Here is a 23,509-nt window from a genome sequence, read left to right as displayed (position 1 = left end):
TTCTAGTTGACTTCCTTTTCAATTTTCTACTCATTCTAAATCTTTACTACTCTTTCCAAGTCTACCTTCTTCAAATTATGGAAACCAATCTTGCTTTTAAGTTCTTTGAGGAATCACAACCAGGTAAGAATACCTTAACCTTCTTCCCTACCAGCTAATGATTTATCTCTCATTTTTCTATCCTTTCTTCCTCAGGGCAAGTGCTCCTACTATTGTTTAGGTTTTAATTCCAGCCCTGTGAGTTCTTGGGAAACTGCTGCACTTTCCTATACTTTTGCAGCCTCCAGCCTCTCTTCCTTCTGTGGCACCTTTCCCTCAGCGTACAAGTCTACCCCATGTTATTAGAATTTATCATACTTGAACTTGGTCACTGGTGACCCCCCCTTCCCCAATCCATTATTAAAATTTTTCATGATATTAGTGCATCCTCTTTCCCCTTGACCTTATTCTCTTGTATCTCTGGCTAATCTTTCTGTCTCCTCTGTCTCCTTGCCTGACCTACTCTTACTTTGCTGCCTTTCTCTCCCTGTGTCTGTCTCTGTCTTTCCCTCTTCCCCCACCTCACCTTAATTTCATCTAAATCTATTCCTATGCTTTTCACTGTCTTCTTACAGCTCCAGTTCTTTTCTGTGTTTTCAGTTTTGAATATTTCTCCTGAATTTCAGACTTCAATGTGTCACTGTCTATTGCATATTTATTCTTGGAAGTCTCCCAAGCACCTCATAGTCAGTATATTTCAAAAAGAACTGTTGCAAAGTCATACTTTTGAGGTGAGAGATCTGAGTTTAAGATCCTGACATTTAATGAGATGGTAGAAAGATATCTGACTTGTTTCCTTATCAAATAGTCTTGAAACTCCATTTCACCAACACATGTATCCGCACAACTTCTCCCTTTCACCCGCATTATTTCAATAACATCCTAGTTGACCTCACTACTTCTACCTTCACTTCACTGCACTCTATTTTCAACACAGTACCTGGAGTGATCCTTTAAAAAAGAAAGTCAGTTAGATTGTGTCTCTCTACTCAGAACATTCCAATGGTTTCCCATCTTGACTTTTAGTAAAACTAGAAGCCTTCATCCACCAACCTCTGCCCCATATTCCTTGATTTCCTGACCTCAATTCTTCCACTTTCACGTTTTCTCCAGCCACTCAGACTTCCTTAGTGTTCCTTAAATTTACTAAGCTTCCTCTTGCCACAGGTTCTTTCTTTTTTAATTAAATTTTATTGGAGTATAGTTGATTTACAATGTTGTGTTAGTTTCAGGTGTACAGCAAAGTGAATCAGTTATACATATACATATATCCACTATTTTTTTAGATTCTTTTCCCATATAGGCCATTATAGAGTACTGAGTAGAGTTCCCTGTGCTATACAGTAGGTCCTTTTAGTTATCTATTTTATATATACTAGTGTATATATGTCAATCCCAATCTCCCAGTTTATCCCCCTTGGTAGCCATAAGTTTGTTTTCTACATCTGTGACTCTGTTACTGTCTTGTAAGTAAGTTCACTTGTACCATTTTTTTTAGATCCCACATATAAGTGATATCATATGATATTTGTTTTTCTCTGTCTGACTGACTTCACTCAGTGTGATAATGTCTAGGTCCCTCCATGTTGTTGTAAATGGCATTATTTCATTCCTTTTTGTGGCTGAGTAATATTCCATTGTATAAATGATGGAGAGGGTGTGGAGAAAAGGGAACTGTCCTACATTGGTGGGAATGTAAATTGGTGCAGCCACTATGGAGAACAGTATGGAGTTTCCTTAAAAAACTAAAAACAGAGCTACCATATGATCCAGCAATCCTACTCCTGGGTGTATATCCAGAGAAAACCATAATTTGAAAAGATACATGCACCCCAATGTTCATTGCAGCACCATTTACAATAGCCTGGACATGGAAGCAACCTAAATGGATTGACAGATAAATGGTAAAGAAGATGTGGTACATATATAAAATGGAATATTGACAGAGGTTCTTAACACATGACCTTTTATTCAAATGGATGTCACTCTCACCTTCTATAAGCCTTTATTAAATGTCACATTTTCTGTGACACTTCTCTGACCACCTTATTTAAAATTGTATGTCCACCCCCTGACCCTGGTCTCCAACCTTTAATTCCCATCTCTGTTTTATTTTTCTCCGTAGTGTTTATCTTCTAATATACTTTACAATGAACTCGTGTTTATTTTGTTTCTGTTTCCTTCCTCCACTGTAACATAAGCTCTATGATGGCAGGGGATTCTTTGTTTTCCTCATTATTGTATCCTCAGTCCCTAGAACATAGTAGAAGCTCAGTGGTATTTGTTGAATAAATAAATGAATGAATAAATTAAGATATCAGGGGTGGAACTGCTTTTTGAGCTGCAGAGCACCATAAAAATACTAATTATTCCTACTATTATTATTCCACTGCCCCCATGACAAGGGTCACATACACATTTACACTCACATGTACAATATCTTCTCTTTTTTTTCCCCATCTCTATGTCCTGTGTTGGTTTTGAGACACCATCTAATCAATTTTTGAGGCTATTTACTTGGAGGCATATTTGAGTCTTTCAACTATTTAGTCACTAATTCCTAACTCTTACATTAGATCATTTGGAGCACAGTCTCCATTTTAGTCCCCACTACTTTACCCCAATCATCTTAAACTTTTCTCTAGACAATTGCAGTAGTCTCCTCACAGGTGACTTTGCAGTTTATTTTAACATGAATACCATTTCTTAAGTAATTTTCCATGGCCCCAAATTATCTACAAAATGCTTCCTGTGGTACTCAAGGTTCTTCATTACTAACCCTGACCTTTTTTTTTTTTCTTTTTTCTTTTGGCTGCGTTGGGTCTTTGTGGCTACACGCGGGCTTTCTCTAGCTTCAGAGAGCAGGGGCTACTCTTCGTTGCCATGCGTGGGCTTCTCATTGCAGTGGCTTCTCTTGTTGCAGAGCATGGGGTCTAGGTGTGCGGTCTTCAGTAGTTGTGGCACGCGGGCTCAGTAGTTGTGGCTTGCGGACTCTAGAGTGCAGGTTCAGTAGTTGTGGCACACGGGCTTAGTTGCTCCGCGGCATGTGAGATCTTCCTGGACCAGTGCTGTAACCCGTGTCCTCTGCATTGTCAGGCAGATTCTTAACCACTGTGCTACTAGGGAAGTCCCTGACCTATTTTTTTGAGACACTCTTTTTCAGCACTATAAATTGTTCTGTTGGCCCTTTTTATTTCTTTATACTTCAACAAATACTTGTTGATTATTTCCTGAGACAGACACTATACAGTGGCATTTAGCAAGGCACCATCTCTTTTCCCCTTTCCTTATAGCAATTGGTTATAGTTTGGGAGGAATGAAGGAAGAGAAAACCTAGCATCTCAAAATCATAGATCAAATGCAGACTAGCTATAGGTATAATAAGCAGTCATTCTGATTTTTCTGGAATAGACTTGGTTTATACTTGTTGCCCCAGTGTAATTATTAATGTCTTCCTTCACCCTCAGAACTCTCCCCGTTTGGTAATAAATCATATAGTCTCTGTCTATAAGCAAAAATAATTTGAATTTTCTCATGTGCTCTTTCCCTACATTAACTACAAAGGTTACATGACTGTCTAAAGCAAAATTTAAGTCCCTTTCCTCTAACACCAGGACATACTTATAAATATCACACATAATGTTTGGTGGAGAAAAACCTAGATGGATCTTATAACCTGAATGTCATTTCAACTTTAGTATAAAACATTTGTCTCAAATGCATTTTAATAATTACTGCCTTAGCAATTTTTATTACTCTACCTCTTGTCTGAAATGTCCTATATTTACTCTCCATTTATCCATAGCCTACCCACGTTTAAAATCATACTTATATCCCAAGAATTTTCTTTGTATTGGTATCCGTCTGTCTCTACCTGTGGTCTCTCCTTTTAGCAGTTATTTTCTAAATCACTTATTTGGCAGCTTTGGTATACAATGTACTTTTTTTTTTCCTTCGGGATCTGTGGATGTAAGTAGTCTGACTGAATCTTTCAAGACAAAGACTGAGACTTATACATCTTTGATTCTATAGCACCAGCTCTAAGGCCAAATTCAGAGCATGCACAAACAACCTAATGTGAAAAAAAAACAATAATTATGATAGCAGTGGTAATGAGTGTGGTATTGATAGTGTATAATAAGGTAAAATATATGAATTTTCAGAAAATATAATGTGAGAGTAGGAAGAGTTAATTATAGATTAAAGATGTGTGTTTGTGTGTGTGTGTGTGTCTGTGGATGTGTTTGTAAAGTATATTTGTTTTAAGTTATTTTGGGGTCAGGGGAAGAGGTTGAGGGAGAGAGAGGAAAGACATACTATATTTTATCAAATGATTAAGTGGAAGATGTGCCATCATTTTGTAAATTGCTAGGGGAAAAAGGCCCGTTAAGCTATGGTGTAATGCTTTCGTATCACTTAGAATATGCATTTTGTATATATTGAAAGACATATTTACTGATGGATTTCTTTGATGTTGGATCATTCCTGTATATACATAACAAAGAATAAGTGATATCAAATGTCTAACACTCCTAACACTCCTTCACACTCCGAGGTCATCAGTTGTAAGAAACATTTCTATTTCAGACATGTTTTAAAATACTTTTAAAAAAGAAATATTTTGTTGAATGGACTTATAGGGCATAAGTAAGAATATTGCAAAGAACAACATCTGATGAGTTTACTAGGACCTAAGGAAAGGCAACAGATCCTAAATATTCTGAAACAATGGAAGGAAAATAATGGACTTTTTGAATACAATCAAATGTAGAAACCTGAGTTAGAACAAAGCTTTATGGGATTTTACTATCACCTTCACTGTCCAGTAGCAGAAACTGTCAATTGGAAAGTTGTAGTGAAAAAGGGAAAAGTATATTATGATATTGGTTATCTAACAGATGTAAAGGCATGAAGCTCTAGCATAAGGTTGGGTAGTTAAGAACTAAATACTGAGAGATGGAGTTTACGCACAAGGTTTAATTTTTATTGCTGATTTTTCATTGTCTTGGAGCAGAGGAGGAAACTAAACTTTTTCTGCTCAAGAACTTCTTTGGGTCAACATCTTCTATAAAACCTGCTTGCTGGGATAGCTATATGCCTTATCTGATATGAAAGAGCCTCTAGTCCTAAACACAAATAGAATTCTTAACTATTTTCAGAATAGATTGTGTGAGACCACAACAAAGTTAAATCTATCAGAATTGAGTGCTTGAGATGAATGGATAAAATTAAGAAAAATAATTGGTTTAGCTTTGTTGCCAAACAGAAAATGTGGACCACATTCATAGACCTTTTATGCATTGCCTTCTCACATTTCATCTTTGTACTGCTTTTGTGTTCATGTTCAGATCATTCATATTTTATTTTGAAACATTTTCATTTTCAGATCAGCAGTTGTGTGGTCCTGGTGAATTTCTTTGCCACGATCATGTGACTTGTGTCTCCCAGAGCTGGCTGTGTGATGGGGACCCTGACTGCCCTGATGATTCAGACGAATCTTTAGATACCTGTGAGTAGAAAGGTTCTCATGCCATTTGGATTTACCTTACATGTGAAACTAAATGTCAGCTGTTTTCACAGATGACTCCTGTTTCTGTTTATTCTTTTTTTCCCAAATAGCCTAAAAACTTAAAACCTTTTGTTTGTGTGTCCTTTAAAATGACTATGTGAATGAGAGCATAAAACGCAGTTTTGTCGTGTGAATTAACTTATGAAGGGAAGAAAATACAAGGTTATTTCAATGTGATTATGTTACTCCTAGAAAAAAATTTACTTGAAGAGAAAAAAATCCTTCAAAACACAGCACGGAGAGGGAATAAGATCCTCTCCAATAATTTATCTCACACATTTTGAGACAGAGGAGCATATAGAAGGAATAAGGAACTAATCAAGCTTTAGCTCCCATATTATTTCTATTATTCTATTATATTCTATTATATTCTATTATATTCTATTATTATATTTCTAATATCTAGGGCGCTACACAAATTATTGAACGTGTTTTCTTTTGCACCTGAAAGATAGAAACTACATTTATCCATCCAAGCAGTGAGGATCTTTGACTTTATAATATCAGATTCAGAACTCTTAATACACGAGTCCTAATTGGAATTGTACCACTGTGTCTAGCTTGGAGTCCATTAAGGGTTTTGCCCATGTGAAAAATACCACTAAATCAAAATTGTAAATAATAACAGGACGACAGCTAAATCTGCTGCACTTTCTTTTAAATACCCACTGTTGTAAGGAGTATGAAGAGTCCCCTAAATTTTCATATTTATATTTCTAGCATACCTATATCAGTTTTTACTCCCCACACAGACAGGTATGTCGTCAGCGTATCGGGATCATCCTCAAAGCAACTACATAGTTCTGTGAAGTCAACATGAAAAAAGAAAAATCCACCACTCTTATTGCTTGATATTGTAGAGATAATAATTATTGGTTCCATTTTCCACTTTTATCTACTTGTTTATAAGTGTTATAGATGGAACCAATATAAGTTCCGATGAAAATCTTGGTGATAGAAAGCAGAAGCAATGCTTATTCACTTTCTTCATGTTTTTAAAGTTTCTCAACATATGGGTACTTGAATATTTGCATTAACTGCCTTTTTTCAATTTGAACAGATCACTTTTTCGATAGCAAGAGATTGTAGTTGTTTACTACATTTCTAATTTTCACCAGTTTCATCAGTTTAATTCTGAAAACCTTTACGAGACGCCTATAGCATAGCTAAGGTTCTAGGCGTGATAAGAGGAAAATGTATATTAATAGGAAAATACTCTAGTAGATAAATAAAATCTAATAAATCCATACAAAGGAATATTATTTAACAATAAAAAAAGACTGAAGTACTTATACATGCTACATGGATAAATCTTGAAAATATTATGTGAAGGAAAAGAAGCCAGGCACAAAAGACCACATATTTTATGATTCCACTCATATGAAATATCCCGATAGGCAAATCTATAGAGACAGAAAGTAGATAAGTGGTTGCCAGTGGCCAGTGGGGTGGAGGGGAATGAGGAATGTCTGCTAATGAGTATGGGGTCTCTTTGGAGGTGATGAAGTGTTCTAAAATTAGATTGCAGTGATGGTTGCACAACTCTGTTAATGTATTTAAATACATTGAACTGTGCATATTAAATGGGTGAATTATACCTTAACAAAGTTGTTTAAAAATGGAAAATAAGGAGAAGAATCTCAAAATTATGCATATGGATGCGGATGATATAGTAATGTGAAAAGACAACAATAACAAAATACCCCGCCCATGAAATATATAAGTAGTTGGACTACATTTCATCTGTATAAATAGTGGGACTTAACACTGTTTAAGCCTTCCCCTATTTAAGTGCCATAGAGGAGTTTTCTTCTCGTTAGATGCAAGGGATGATCACCATGGCATAATCGGACTAAAAAATTAAATTTTTGAGTTTTGGAGTCTTGCATTTTTGCCCTGATCCTACTATCAAATTCCTGATGGGAAACATGACAGAGACACGAGAGAGATTTGCAGAATCCATACATAGGAAGGCAGGTTGAAGGAGAAATGCCCTGGAACTTGTACCTGGCACAGTGCAAAAGTGATTGAGAAGAAAAGGCTATGTGGTCTGTCTAGGCAGGAGTTCCCTTCATGCTTTTGAATAATAGAGAATAATGATGCTCCCTTTGTACTCAGGAGGGGGCTTAGTGGGAGAATCAGGCTGGAGAGGATCTGTGGTACAGAGAAGGCACAAGAACCCTGGTGGTCAAAACTCAAACCCAAAGAGGAAAGAGACCCCAAAGTGAATGCCAAAGTGGGTGGATGACAGTATTCCACTCCCCATCCCATGCCAGCTGTGTGCTTCTAGGAACATGGCCAATACCAAGCAGGGCCACACCAGTCAGCTAGACTTGTGTTTGCTGGCCAGCATTTGCCCTGATTGATTGAGCTTCTGTTCTTAATGGTCAGTGTCTTGACCACAATGTTTGAAAATATTTTGAATATCCATCTTGCCCAGAAGGTAGACACCACCTTGTGTTCGGGGTAAAAAGGTAGGTCCTTCAATTCACAGAGATTAGGGGCTTTGGCGGACTGAAGCTTCAAATTAGGAATTACATGTGGGTTAATTCAAATAAAGATAGATTTTCTTCTTATCTAGTTTTAAGAATGAAACTCATACCTTCTCAAGATACTTTTGGCAGTTTTTAAGTATATAGTTATTTTCCTCGATAAAATTTGGTGAGTTCAGTTTTAAAATGTTTTCCCATTTTGGCCATTCTTATTCTACTCTTAGGCATCGAAATTGCTGAATATCCTCAAGAGCAACACTAAAAAAAATAATTCTTATATCAATGTAGCAACATAACAAAGAAAGAAAAATACTCTTTTTTTTTTTTTTTTTAACCTGCGTGTTTAATCTGAGTAACATATTTGGATCCACATCTAATTAGCCTGTTTCAGATAAGTGGTTTCAGTACTAACTGAAATCTGGACAAGCATAGAGAAAAAGCTTTATGAAAAAATCAGACTTTTTCAAATTTAAATTTCTCAATCCAGATGTTCACAGTTACCATTTTCCCTAATCATGGTGCTTCGTAATATGTTGTTTTATAACATTCATATGAAGTCATCACTGATCTACATAAAATAATTGCATAATTTTATAATTATATGAATGTATACATATACAGTGTGAGAGATAAATACTAGAAATCAAAAATCTTGAAGATTGATTCTTAAGAAGGATAATTTTGTGCTCAGTGTATGAACAAAAGTGTGTTATATTTGATCTGAAGACAAAGTATGTTGTATCTACAAAATATTAGATGAAAACCGCTGATGCAATGCACTTACTTTTCCTAAATCTACTTAGCCTTTAAAATGATAAGAGGACCAATATAGCATAGAATTTATTATGACATTGTGAAAGCTCTGCCATGACAAAATTCTAACAGGAGAAAAGTGGATATTGTAGAGGAGGAGGAAAAGCTATACTTGTGAGAGGCTGATGACCAAAATGCTTTAGAAGATAAACATGCCTACAGAAAAACAAAGAAAGTGAAAATCAAATGAAATTGAGGTATTTGGGTATCTGAGAGGTTAACAGGCACATATTTTCTTTCTCTTCTGTGTTTGTTTAGCCCAGGTTGTAGGGGTATTTTCTACTATTTATGGGGCAGAAGTGAGATTTCACTAATAGCAATCCAAGGCCAAAGAAACCCCTCTTGAATGGGGTTGATTTACCACTAAGCTGACTGCATGTTGGGATGAGTTTTCTAAAGTATGAAATTAGAGAAATTTAATAATTTATATCCTTACCGTTGAATATGAGAAATGGTTCTTTAGCCTTATATTACAAATGAAAGTCTTTATTTCGCTACATTATTTGAAGTAATTTGTTAGTGTCTAAATGGCTAACCATCTTTTAGGTCCTATGAGGCAATGAGAAGAGAAAATCAGGAAAAAGCACCATCTTTCTACTCAGTGCTGTCAATCCAGTTCTAAGTCTAGCATTTTGTATGACGAGAATTAAAGTGAATAGTAGAAATGTTATTTGTGGCATGAAAACTTGGTACCCCCTGTGACAGGGAAGTCTTCCTGAAAGGTGCTTTTATTCCAAGGTATTCAATACATAACTCCTTCTAGGATTTCCTGTTGAAGGATTAACGATACTTCCTTTCCAACAATCAGTTTCAGCAGACATATGTGTGATATTTTTTGGCAATCTGATGTTTATATACTTAAGATTAGATTTTCCTCCTTTTAAGTCAGTAAAGTATTTGTTCAGTCTTTCTCCTTCTTCCTTATTGCCCTCCGCTACCCCCCTTCAGAAAATCATGTAGAGAGTCCTTCTACTATAGATCATGTTGTGGATATGATGACTCTTTGACTAACTGGGGAGTATTAAAAATGACATTGTAGTAGGGTAAGATTTGCAACCTGGATACAGTAAGTCCCCTACATGGAAACCTTCAAGTTGTGAACTTTCAGAGATGAGGACATGCATTCACATGGCCAATCATGGTAAGTTAGTTCACGTGTCTGGCATACACTGTCACGTGAGTGCATCCTCTACAAGTGGTTGTGCTTCTGTGTACTGTACAGTACTGTATAGAGTACAGTAGTACAGTATCTTTGTTTCAAGTCCAGGATGTCCAGAAGCAAGCGTACAAGCAGTGGTAATATAGCTGGTACTGCTAAGAAACACCAAGAGAGACAGGAGGAAGAAAAAGTAACTGAAGAACCAAAGAGATTCACGATGCAGGAAATGGCAAAGAGATTTTCTTTATTCAAGAAGGCACTGTTAGTTTTTGAGGCAAAGGACCAGAACGTAGAACAGTACACGAAGGTTACAGCAGCTGTTCAGGATGCAATCCAGTGCTACCGTGTCATCTATGATGAGAAAAAAAGAGCTACTACCCAGACATCCCTGGATTGTTTTTTCAAAAGGGTAGATAGAATTGAATCCAGCAAGGAACCAGAACCCGTGCCATCCACGTCAGGAGTGAGTGAAATTGCAGCTTGCCCTCCATCTCCTATTGCTGAGGATCCTTCAGCTCTACCATCCCCCACCTCCTCTCCCTCCTGCAGTCAGTAACTCTTCTTGCCTGTTCACTCGATGCCAGCCCCTGGATGCCAGCTGTTGTACTGTATACTACTGTGCTTTTCAAGGTATTATATTGTAAGATTAAAAATGTTTTATTTATTTTCTGCATATTATTTGTGTGAAAAATATTATAAACCTATTATTATATTATAATAATAATATAATTATTATTATATTATATATTATAAACCTTTATAAACAGTACAGTACTATATAGCCAATTGTGTTAGTTGGGTACCTAGGCTAACTTCGTTTGACTTACGAACAAATTGGACTTACCAATGCGCTCTTGGAACGGAACTTGTCCGTATGCAGGGGACTTACTGTAGTTGTTATAATAATTTTCATATTGACTCTACTCTGTCCTGTCCTTCTGCAAGGATTAGCAAGCTTTTTCTGTAAAAGACCATACAGTACATATTTTAGAATTCCTGAGCTTATGTCATCTCTGTTGCATATTCTTCTTTGTTTTTATTTGTTTGTAAAACAGTTAAAATGGAACAAGCCAACAAACATCCTTAGTTTACACTCTGTACAAAAACAGTCCACAGACTGGGTTTGTCTTGCAGGTTGTAGTTTGCCAAACCCTACTGCAGTGTCCTAGCTAAGCCTTGTCCACTGTACCGCTGCAGAGGTGGGGCTGTGTCCAGGTACTGCAGCCACAGGGAGCAGCATAACTGGGCAAAGTGGAAGAATGGGGCATAGAGCTGTGTGTGTACCCACTCCCACACGGTGCCAGACTCGGGCAAAACGGCATTCTCTGCAAAAACTGGCTTCTTTCTTCTATTTTTGCACATCTCCTTACGTGTTAAGATTGCATTTGAGCATAAAGGACACAGGAGCTCAAACAAATAAGGGTTTACTTTTCTCATATAAAAAGGTGCAAAAGCAGACCATCCAGGATTGATATGGCAGCTCCAGAATGACACCAGGCTTCCTCTACCTTTTGCTCAGCCACTCTTAGCATGGAGCTGTCAGTCTTTTAGCCACAGTAGGGCTTTTCCACCTTCCCCAGTAGATAATTCCATTTCAGCCAGAGAGAAGGGAAAGAAAAAAAAGAAACAGCAAGTGCCAGCTGAGTCTATCTGTTTGTCAGGAGAATAGTAACTTTTACGGAAAGCAAACTCAGTAGGTTTCTTGCTTAGATCTCCTTCGCCAGAACTGATCACCTAAGGTATGGGGCAATGAGTATTTCCACAGGGCTTTCCAAAATAAGATCTATGGTTCTGCTTGTAAAGAAAAAGAGGAGGCTAGATATTGGGCGAGAAAAGGCCCCAGGTAGCATGTGCCACAGTGTCTCTTCACTCCTTTTCCTCTCTTCATCCACTGAGGAGAGGTGGCAGGCACAGTGCATGATCAGGGCTTCTGAATCCCAGATGCTTGACACCAAAGCCAGTTCCTCCAGCTGAATATCTTTGCTCTTGTGCAACAAACTTAGTCATTCCGGGTCTCCATTACCTTATCTTACAATGGGCATGATAGTACCTACCTCACAGTAAAGTGCTTAGAATAATGCCTGATGGAGAGGAAGAGCCCCTCTCCACCCAGCACCCCCTCCCTGTATTCCATATGCCCGAGCTCTGACCAAGCATGCTAACTGCCCCCTCTCCCATTCTTACTGAAGATTGGCTTTATTCTCTAAGGTTGTGGCTAGCAATAGGGTTAATTTACCACATACACTAATTCAAGAGAAGTTATTAACAGTTTTTAATAATTAAGTATATTACACTCAAACATTAAGACAAATAAGGTGTAGACATTATTTGGGGACAGGTGGCTTTTCCTCAGAACTCTTCCAAAGACATAATGTTGATGAATTAGCTAAAGTTAAAATATATGGCTAAAAAAAATTAATGAATAATATTATTTAATCAACATTGCAGTCCTAAAATGTAGCTGTTATCTCATTTTAAGAAATGAGGAAACTGAGTTTACAGTCCTTCTATGCCCTCTAAGTTGTCAGTTATCGGTGAAAGCAGAGTTTGCATTTCTTTCAACTTGCCCTTCTTTTTATAAATACTCAGGAAAGGAAGAATCTAACTCCTAAAGGAAGCCTTAGGCCACCTAATTTAAAAATATGGTGTCATTTGAAAAACATAGATGCTATCCCACCAGTTATATCACACTGACTTTGGAGGTGATCAGTTCTAATTGAATAATTCAGTAAACACACCATGTCTCCTGGGTAATAGGAGCATTTGTGAAAAATGAAAATGGCTGTAAGTTATTAGGGTTAGATATGCCTCTGCATGAATTGACCTTTGCTTTGACTGCATTTCCATTGTTGTAGGATTTTAAGCTTTATTTAGATAGGAGGATATTAATGATCTCCTTATATTCATACACTCACCTTTCCCCAAGGATATAAGGTAGAAATCCTTTTACAGTTTCCTTCTAAACTTTCTTTCTTTAACAGAGGTCAGAGAAATAAAACACAAATTCAGGTGGGAGGTTATTAGCAAACAGATACTGCCCTTTAAAAATAAATAGCAGAATAGGCCACTGAAAGTAGACTATAGGAACAATAAAATGAATGGAAATATGGTCCTTGTTTCTAAGTAATAGTGATTTAGAGGTCACTGCAATGAACTAATATATGAGAGCCACAGAGCTAAGCTTTTGGTTAGGAAGAGAAGCTGAAATGATCTTACAGATAAAAGGGAGAGCATATGAAGCCCATGAGGGCAGTTTATGTCTCTTTCAATTCTTTTTGTTTTGCTTTTCATTTTATTCTGAGGCTTCCCTCTTTTGCAATGAAGAGGCAAGAAACATTGACCCTTCTTTAATAATAAAGAGACTTCCACTTATGAGTTGATATGAAGGGGAGACAGGAAGGTGAGGAACAGTATAATTGTGAATTGAAAGGGCCTGTCTAAGGTTGGTTCATATCCCCAGCACAGTGGGGACGGGATGGAGGGTGACATTTCCCTTCATTCTGCCCTGCAGTGTGCTAACCGGTCTCTGAATGTTTGCCTCTGCAATTTTAAGCAAGTTTGATTGGAGGCATAGGTGATAAAACTGAGTGCACCACAATTCACAGAAATGGAGCAAGACCAGCATTGCAAAAGGCCTTGCTCTTCTTCAAGAAGTCACTGCTGGGCTTCCCTGGTGGAGCAGTGGTTGAGAGTCCGCCTGCCGATGCAGGGGACACGGGTTCGTGCCTCAGTCCGGGAAGATCCCACATGCCGCGGAGCGGCTGGGCCCGTGAGCCATGGCCGCTGAGCCTGCGCGTCCGGAGCCTGTGCTCCGCAACGGGAGAGGCCACAACAGTGAGAGGCCCGCGTACCACACACACACACACAAAAGAAGTCACTGCTTTTTGGTTTTCTGATCGATGTTTACAGGTCATAGGATAAAAAGGGACTCATGTCCCTCAGCCTGGACTGGAAATTATAGGCAATGAAAACTTTGAAATGATGTAAAATAAAGGGGATTAAATAAAATTATTGAATTCTAGAGACAACTCTGATAAAATCTCCTTGGCTTAAGGGATGTGGTACAGTAAACAAATGGTCTTGCAGGGCTCTATTGGGACAAAGCTGAAGGTTGAGCAAGGAGCCTTCTCAGAAATGATTCAATCCATCATTTATCCACAACTAATCTAGCATTTGGGGTTGGGGATGAAGTCTTCTTACCTTTCATGGGGGAGCAAATTTCTTTCCAGAGGATGTTTTATTTTTTATAGTCAGTGCATAAAATTTACATTTGACTTTCACTCAGAAGTGCTTCTGAAATGACATATTTTGCTAAATGAAACACTGCAGGATGTTTTGTTCTACGAACTTATTTTAATGGCAATGTCTTTTTTCTCTCTCCCTTCCCGCATATCTTATATTATTTCTCCCCTGAAAGCAGAATATAAAACCCTACTATAATATGCCTTTGGAGTTCTCAGTAAGACAAAAAGTATCATCCTTCTACTAATTGCTGTATTGGCCCGTTTCAGTTTTAGGCAGAATAATTGACTTTGGGTTGAATATTTTCAATTAAAATCCCTGTAACATTAGCCTTTTTTGATTTGGGGGATGGGAGAAATTGCTTGCAAAGAGTAAAGTTCATGATAAGATGGGTAAAAATAGGGCTTGGGTGGAAGGATACCAATTCAGTAAAGGTGGCTTATAGCAGTCTACTCATCTTGCAGGGTTTTTTTGTTTGTTTGTTTTATTTTTCTGAAAAATGATGCCTTGGGAGGGAAAAGTTTGACCTCATTCCTTGGTCAACCAAGGATCAGATACGAAAGGGGAGAATCTTTCAGCTTGCACAAATCTTTCCGGGTATTAAACAGCAAGAAAGAAAACAAACTAGTAAATGCTTCTCAACAACTCTGATGAGTTGCCAAGAGAAAAGTAATTATTAATAAAAAACTTCTTGTCTTAGACTTCAGCATACAGTCATAAGACTAATAATTTCAATCTTTCAAAAATAGTAATTATATACAGGACTGATACTTGTATAGCACTTTGATAATTTAAGGACATGTACATTAGAATCACCAAATATCCTTTGACATAGTACCTATTTTTTGAGAAAAATAAGCCAGGTATTATGGCCATTAAAAAAATAAGAAATCTAAAGCACAAACAGGTTGCTTGGTCAAGAGTCTCATAGCTGATGGGTAACAAGGCTAAAATTGGAATCCAGAAATTGCATTTCCTAACTTTCTATTATAGCATCAGTTATGGGCTGAATTGCACCCCTCAATATTCACATGTTGAAACCCTAAAATTATACCATTGCAGAATGTAATTGTACTTGTTGCTAGAGGCTTAAAAGAGGTAAATTAAGTAAAAATGAGGTCATTAGAGTGGGTCCTTATCCCATCTGACTGGTGTCTTTTAAGAACGGGAAATTTGGACACACTGAGGGACACTGTGGTGCTTGTGCACAGAGAGAAGGCCATAGGAAGAGGCAGTCAGAGGGTGGAGATCTGCAATCCAAGGAGGCTTTGGGGGAAACTAACCCTGGCAACATCTTGATCTCGGACTTTTGGCCTCAGCACTGAGAGGAAATAAATTTCTGTTGTTTAAGCCACTTAGTCTATGGTATTTTCTTATGGCAGACGTAGCAGATTAATATAGCATCCTACTATATGTCTGTTACACTTCCATTTTTTTTATATTAATATAAAGAATACTGCAACAATTTAAAAATCCCTCCTTTTCCTTGGAGATATATACTAACTACCAGAGTACTGAAATTATAGGCTTTATTTTGAGATATGAAATGAAATCACCAGTTTCTGATGAAATAAACGGCCCATTACTACAGCAGTGGTCCTAACCCTCTAAGAATGCCTGATTTGATCACATAGTGCAATTCTTATACAAATGAAAAAACATTGTTTTAATAAAAAATCAGTAGATAATTACTACATTTTTTTCAAATATTTATGGATGATGGGTTGCTCCAAAATTTTTAAAAAGTAGTTTTGCCTTAATCCTTCCTGCTGGTGATCTAGAACACTCATTTATTGGTGCAGTTGGTGTCCGTCTCCGCAATGCTACATATTTGCAACACAAAAGACAAACTTGGATTGATGACTTAACTAACATTATTTTCTGAGGGAAACAGTAGAAATTCATAAGTGGTGCATACTAGTTATCATGTGCATATTAGTAATATTATATATTAGGTTGCTATAATCTATATTAAATTGTTATAATTGTTGACTCACAATTGATAATTGGGTTAGGCAATAAAATAGATGTAATTTGATAGTTAAAATAATGCTTCTTTCTCCACATGGGACTTTGGGGAATTTTGTTACATTTTACTTCCAAATTTGCACATATTAGACAATTCAATTTTTAAAATAAATGGCATACTATATATTTTCACCTAAGGAGTAAAGAGAATTTTGTTACCAAACTAGAATTCCCATAATGCATTGATGCATTTTCTTTAAGAAAACTAGAATGTAATCAATCAGCAGCTCTTTACTGAGGAACTACTGTGTTCAAGGTGCTTACTAAGCATGGCCCTTCAACCATTTTTTACATCCCCTACCATGTGCCAGGGCTTTCACCTATGCTAATTTAGTGTCTATCCTGGTAAAATGATACTAATTTCATATTAAAGAAGATGTTGGGGCTTCCCTGGTGGCGCAGTGGTTGGGAGTCTGCCTGCCGATGCAGGGGACATGGGTCTGTGCCCCGGTCCGGGAAGATCCCACATGCCGTGGAGCAGCTGGGCCCGTGAGCCATGGCCGCTGAGCTTGTGCGTCCGGAGCCTGTGCTCCTCAATGGGAGAGGCCACAGCAGTGAGAGGCCCGCGTACCACACACAAAAAAATAAAAACATAAAAAAGAAGATGTTTATGAGAAAGATAAGGATGACAGTTACTGACACAAAATATATGGTTAATATGGACCAGATGTTGTGCTATGACCCTTATGTGGATTATATCCTTTGATCCTGACAACAGCCCTGAGTAGGACATTGGGTACAGTTGTTTAGACAACTGAACAAGCAAGGCAAGGCAACAGGGTGACATAAATAATGCGGACAGCATATATATTTTCCTACAAATGGAAATAAATGATCTTTGAAAGGGAGCAGTGTTTCTGATTTGCATGAAGGCACTCTATGAGCTAATGGTGGCCTCCCTATGATACTAATCATGGTCAGCTTTTATAGAGGGTAAAAATAAAGCATGAGAGAAGTTACTTGCTAGAAGTCCTAAAGCAATTATGTGACAGAGCTATAGTTGAACACTGTACCATGCTATATAGCCTCCTAGATGAGGTAAATGAGGTTCAGAGATGTTAAATAGATTCCACTAACATTCCCCCTTAGTGAAGACCAGATTTTCATACATGCCTATCTCACATAACATTTAAGTTGGCATTTAAGTTGGCATCCTGTACATAATCCATCTATCTATATATGTATCTATCAATGCATCTATGTATCTATCTATTAAATTTAGCATAACAAATTTTAATTGAGTGACTACTATGTAATAGGTCCTGTGATAGAAGTTGGGAATGACAAGATAAATATGCTAAATATAGAAGAAGATATTGTAACAACTGAGAGAGGATTTTAATTATCTCTTTTATCCAATTCTAAAGGATATATAAATGTGTATACATTACTGTACTAATAATTTTAAAAGGTATATGGGTTAACATTTATATATGCATGTATATGAATTTTATGTGTGTGCATATACACAAATTGAATCTGGAAAAAAATAATATTCTCTTCACCATTTTTCCTCACACAGACAAACAAAACACACATATTCACTCTAATTTAAAAACACATTGTTGGGAATTCCCTGGCAGTCCAGTGGTTAGGACTTGGCAATTTCACTGCCAAGGCCTGGGTTCTATCTCTGGTCGGGGAACTAAGGTTCCACAAGCTGCAGGGCATGCCCCGCCCAAAGGAATAAAAAATAAAAACACACTGATGAGGATAACTGAGTAGAGATTATCAGTTTTCTGTTGCTGTATGATTAATTACCACAGATTTAGCATGTCAAAATAACGCCCATTTCTTATCACACAATTCCGTAGATCAGAAGTCTAGTTAGGATCAAATGGGTTCTCTGCTTAAAGTTTCACAAGGCAGAAATCAAGGTATTCCTAAGGCTGGACTCTTATCTGGAGGGGCTGAGAAAGAATCCACTTCCAAGCTCATTTCAGTTGTTGGCTGAATTTAGTTTCTTGTGGTTGTAGGACTGGGACCACAATTTCTTGATGGTCTTCAGCCTCATCCTTTGACAACCAAGGGCCACCCACATTTCTTGGCAGGGGAACCTGTCGATTTTCAAAGCCAGCAATATGTTGAAGCTGCCTCATGATTCATGCTCTCAATCCCTGACTTCCTCCTCTGCAACCAGATGGAAAACACCTTCTGCTTTTAAACACCTTGTGTGATTAGATTAAGAAGACGTGGATAATTTCTTTTTGCCGTATAATGCAATGTAATCCTCGAGTGATATCTCATCATATTCACAGGTTCCACTGACATTGAAAATAGAAGGGGTTATACAAGGAAGAGAGTCAATGAAAGTGACTCTTAGAATTCTGAGTAATACAGTGTATTCGTGGGTTAGGGCTGCCATAACAAAATACCATAGACTTTTGGTTTAAATTTAAAATATATATATATTTCCTTATAGTTCTGGAGGCTACAAGTTCAAGTTCAAGGTGTTGGCAGCCTTGGTTTCATTCTGAGGCCTCTCTCTTTGGCTTGTAAATGGCCATCTTCCTCTCATGTTGTCTTCCCCCTGTGTGTGTCTGTATCCTAATCTCTTCTTATAAAGACACCAGTCATATTGGATTCACGCCCACCTGTATGACTAAATTTTACCCTAATTACCTCTTAAAGGTCCTGTCTCCAAACACTCTCACATTCTGAGGTACTGAGGGATGGGTGAAGACTTCTACATATAAAGTTGGAGAGGATGCAATTCAGCCTATAACACACAAGATAATTTTGCTTTTCTTTTTCGATTATAGTTCATCTAATGAATGTAAATTGTTATTTGTTTAAAAAGTTGAATTACCTTCTTTCCTCCACTTCTTACTGTGAAAAATTTCAAGCTGACAGAAAAGTTGAAAGAATAGTATAGTAAATACCTATATACCCTGGATTTATCAACACTTAACATTTTTTGACATTTGCTTTATCTTTTTCTCTCTGTCTGAATTGTGTAAGATGTTTGGAATGTTTACACACATATACATATATATGTCCACATATGACTTTTGCTGAACCATTTAAATAAGTTGTAGACACCATGACATTTTATCCTGAAATGATTCTAAGAACAAGACATGCTCTTACATAACTATAATACTATCATCACACCCATGAAATTTGACTTTGATATAATATCCCATCCATATTCAACTTTCTCCAACTGTCCCTAAAACATCATTTGCAGTTATTTTTTGCCCAATCCAGGACCCAGCCAAGAATAATGAATCGCATGGCTCTTCAGTGTTCACTAATCCAGAATATTTTCCAACTTTTCTTTTGTCAGTTATGGCATTGACATTTTCCTGTAGAATGTCACAGAATCTGAATTTTTCTATTTATGTTCTGCTGATTAGACTCAGAGTAAGTGTTTTGCCAAGAATACACTATAGGTCAGGACATACATTTCCAACTATGTTAAATCAGAAGATAGGTCAGTTTGGTGAAAGCTTGATAACTTGGTTACCAAAATGGAATTACAACAGAATGTTTGCCAGAACATAAGGTACACCTCTGAACTATACAGCTAAGAAGTTTAACATAGTAGAGTCTTTTCCAGTCTTAACTGGTCCATCAGAAAAAAGACTTAGAAAAGGAGTAAAATTAAGAGCTTAAAATCATGAGATAGTCTCATGTTATTTGAACTTGAAAATAGAAATCAGCTGAAGAATGAGGCTTTAAGTTTGGACTTTGTATCACTTGAGTTGTATCACTCACCCTTAAAAAAATCTAATTTTGGTTCTTCAAGTTTCTCTATGTATAGCTAAGTTTGAATGAAGCATAGAATTGCTGTCACTTCCATTTAAGTAACAAATATTATAAATCCCACATTACATTGTTAGCATCCTTAAGGACAGGCATCTTTTCCACTCTCTTATATCCATACATTGTTCTGCATACAGTGAGCAGCACATATATTTTTGTCTGTCAGACATTTGAAAGGTGACTATGTAGGTAGGCAGTTTATATATATATATATATATATATATATATATATATATATATATATATACACTGATTATATATTTATGATTATTTTCAAAGTCAAACTTTATCAGTTTATTTAAAGTTACCTTATTTAGGGAATGTATGAGTTATAAAATTATATCCAATATGACTTAATAAGTTTACACCATTGCTTATAACCTGCTTTCTTCACATAAATAAGGAAAAAGCTCCTTGAGACAGGAAAGAGTCTACCATTTACAAATTTTTTATCCAGTCTTTCTTTTACTGCTGTCAACAAGTTTTTGTATTCAGTTAAGTGGTTCACCAATGAAATAATTGAATGTAGCATTTCAAAAGGGAAAGTAAAAGTAACCCTGAAGAATGTATTATCATTTAACACACACACAAAAATTCCTCCCAGGGTTAGTCATTATGTAAGGCACTACACTGTGGTGTCAGTAAGAGAAAATATTTGAATTGGTTTTACAACTGCAAATGCAGGAGAAAATGTTTGCAAGTGGAGAAACTTATAACCATTTCTGTTATGTTTGTCACCTGTCAGGATTTCATCCCAATGGAGTAGTGATGACTCTACATTCCCACTGGAACCTTTTCACATGTCATCCAAGTTTTAAAAAAAATGGTATCTATAGGTTCAGTTTGAAGTTGAGGTTATAAAAAGAGAAAGAAAAAGAAAACAATAACACCAACACTACTTAGATAAAGCCCAACTATAACAGCATCCAAATTAAGGCAAAGCAGGTCAGACACATTCTGACAATGTTAAACCAAAATGCAGTTTATAAATTCAACAAGATATTAATGATTCTTTACTGCAGTGATGGGTGTGTGTTTGGAAACAGTTGACCTCTGAGGTAAGTGGATTCTTGCAGATGTGGATGTGGAATTTCTGATTGGAATCAAATAATTGAGTTTGCATTACTGCTCAACTCTTTTTCTGGTTATCTTTAAGTATTTCCTCCACTGATGAATAGGAATATAAATATATAATAAGTTTGTTTTGTTTCAAAATTTCTGGGCTTGATGGATATTTGAGAGAGTGTGAGAATTTCCTATTCCTCAAAAATGGAACTGATTTAATAAATTAGATACAGATTAATTCTACGTTCAAGGAATCACAGTGATCGGATTGGCTGTCTAGAATGTACTCTTAAATGGCAAAGACTGGCTTCTGTTTAAGATTTAACCCAAGATAAATTGGATCTGGTCAAACCACCATGAGCCACAGCCTTCGTGATGGGGATTCAGACTGCCAGGTTCTTATTAAATTTTGCTTCAAGATGGATTTTTACTCCTATTATTCTTTGCTTCTTAAGAGTAATATGTTGATTTACTGGACACTTGTAGATGCTAGCAACTGAAATAGGTTCTGACTACATAATCTCCAGATGAAAAACTAAAAACTAAAAACTGCAGTTCAGTGAGGTAAAGCAATTGGCTTGAGGACACATAGTGAATAAATCTCAGACTTGTGACTGAAATTTACATACCCTTGACTTGCGCCCTCTTTTTCTTTTCTTTTCAATTTGTATGTGTGCCTCCCAGTAATATAGTTCTACAACCATTCTATATTTATTACATCTCATCATTTATGAGAACACTAACAGAAATGCATAAAAGCAAAATCTGAAAAAATAAATTTAACTAAATTTCAAATTTTTTAAAAAAATATAGAGGTGTATTCCCAAACTAACTTTAACAACTGCTTCTATCTTTCCTCAAAAGCTGGTGTGTACCCAGGGCCCTACCTCTACATTCAGAGACCCTCTCCAACAAGCTGGAGCGGCCTGAACCCCACCCATACACCCTCACTCAGGGCCCTACCTCCAAACTTCTGAACTCCACACTCCAGAGGCCCTCCTTCAGAGATGCTGCCTCTCCTGTTCTGCGCAGCTCCTAAGCAGAGGCCCTGCGCCGTGCTTCAATGTTCCCCTGCCTAGGTACCGCCCCACGCTCAAAGTGACCCCCCACCCGCCTAGGTCCCGCCCCACCCAAAACCCCACCCCTGCCTAAGTTCCACACCCCCCGCTAAAACTCCTCCCCCATACCCAAGGCTTTTTTTTTTCTTTTCTTTTTTCCTCTTTTATTTTATTTTTCTAAAATAATGGGTTTATTGAGATGTAATTCATATACCATAAAATTCACATGTTTAAAGTGTACAATTTAGTGGTTTATAGTACAGTCACAAAGTTGTGCAATCATTACCACTGTCTAATTCCAGAATATTTTCATCGTGCCAAGAAGAAACCCTGTACCCACTAGCAGTCATTCCCCATTCTCCCCTTCCCCTAGCCTCTGGCAAGCACTAAATTAACAAATTCATTGATTAGCTCTAGTAGTTTTCTGCTGGCATCTTTAGGATTCTCTATATATACAGTATCATGTCATCTGAAAACGGTGACAGTTTTACCTCTTCTTTTCCAATTTGTATTCCGTTAAGTTCTTTTTCTTCTATGATTGCCATGGCTAGGACTTCCTAAACTATGTTGAATAATAGTGGTGAGAGTGGATATCCTTGTCTTGTTCCTGATCTTACAGGAAATGCTTTCAGTTTTTCACCATTGAGAATGAGGTTTGCTGTGGGTTTGTCATATATGGCCTTTATTATGTTGAGGTAGGTTCCCTCTATGCCCACTTTCTGGAGAGGTTTTATCATAAATGGGTGTTGAATTTTGTCAAAAGCTTTTTCTGCATCTATTGAGATGATCATATGGTTTTTATCCTTCAATTTGTTAATATGGTTTATCACATTGATTTGCATATACTGAAGAATCCTTGAATCCGTGGGATAAATCCCAGATGATCATAGTGTATGATCCTTTTAATGTGTTGTTGGATTCTCTTTGCTAGTATTTTGCTGAGGATTTTTGCATATGTATTCATCAGTGACATTGGTCTTTAATATTCTTTTTTTGTAGTATATTTGCTTGGTTTTGGTATCAGGGTGATGGTGGCCTCCTAGAATGAGTTTGGGAGTGTTCCTTCCTCTGCAATTTTTTGGAAGCGTTTGAGAAGGATGGGTGTTAGCTCTTCTCTAAATGTTTAATAGAATTCACCTGTGAAGCCATCTGGTCCTGGACTTTTGTTTGTTGGAAGATTTTTAATCACAGTTTCAATTTCATTACTTGTGATTGGTCTGTTCATATTTTCTATTTCTTCCTGGTTCAGTCTTGGAAGGTTATACCTTTCTAAGAA

The 23,509-nt window shown here is 37.0% G+C and overlaps 1 protein-coding gene across 7 annotated transcripts in view; it reads left to right on the top strand.

Annotated features, from left to right (window-relative positions):
• LRP1B (LDL receptor related protein 1B) overlaps window positions 1–23,509 on the top strand; it is a 1,895,525-nt gene that overhangs the window by 349,596 nt on the left and 1,522,420 nt on the right. For 6 of the 7 annotated variants that reach the window (XM_067025946.1, XM_067025945.1, XM_067025949.1 and 3 more), the window contains exon 2: window positions 5,426–5,548. The exons of the other annotated variant lie outside the window; for it this stretch is intronic. In XM_067025946.1, coding sequence (XP_066882047.1) covers window positions 5,426–5,548 — 123 coding nt within the window. The remainder of the gene's footprint in view (window positions 1–5,425; window positions 5,549–23,509) is intronic. 7 annotated transcript variants of the gene reach the window in all.

This window comes from Kogia breviceps, chromosome 2, assembly GCF_026419965.1.
Source record: "Kogia breviceps isolate mKogBre1 chromosome 2, mKogBre1 haplotype 1, whole genome shotgun sequence".
NCBI classification, from domain to species: Eukaryota; Metazoa; Chordata; class Mammalia; order Artiodactyla; family Physeteridae; genus Kogia; species Kogia breviceps.
The sequence above is the reverse complement of the archived record's forward strand: the minus strand, read 5'-3'. Positions and strand labels throughout refer to the sequence as shown.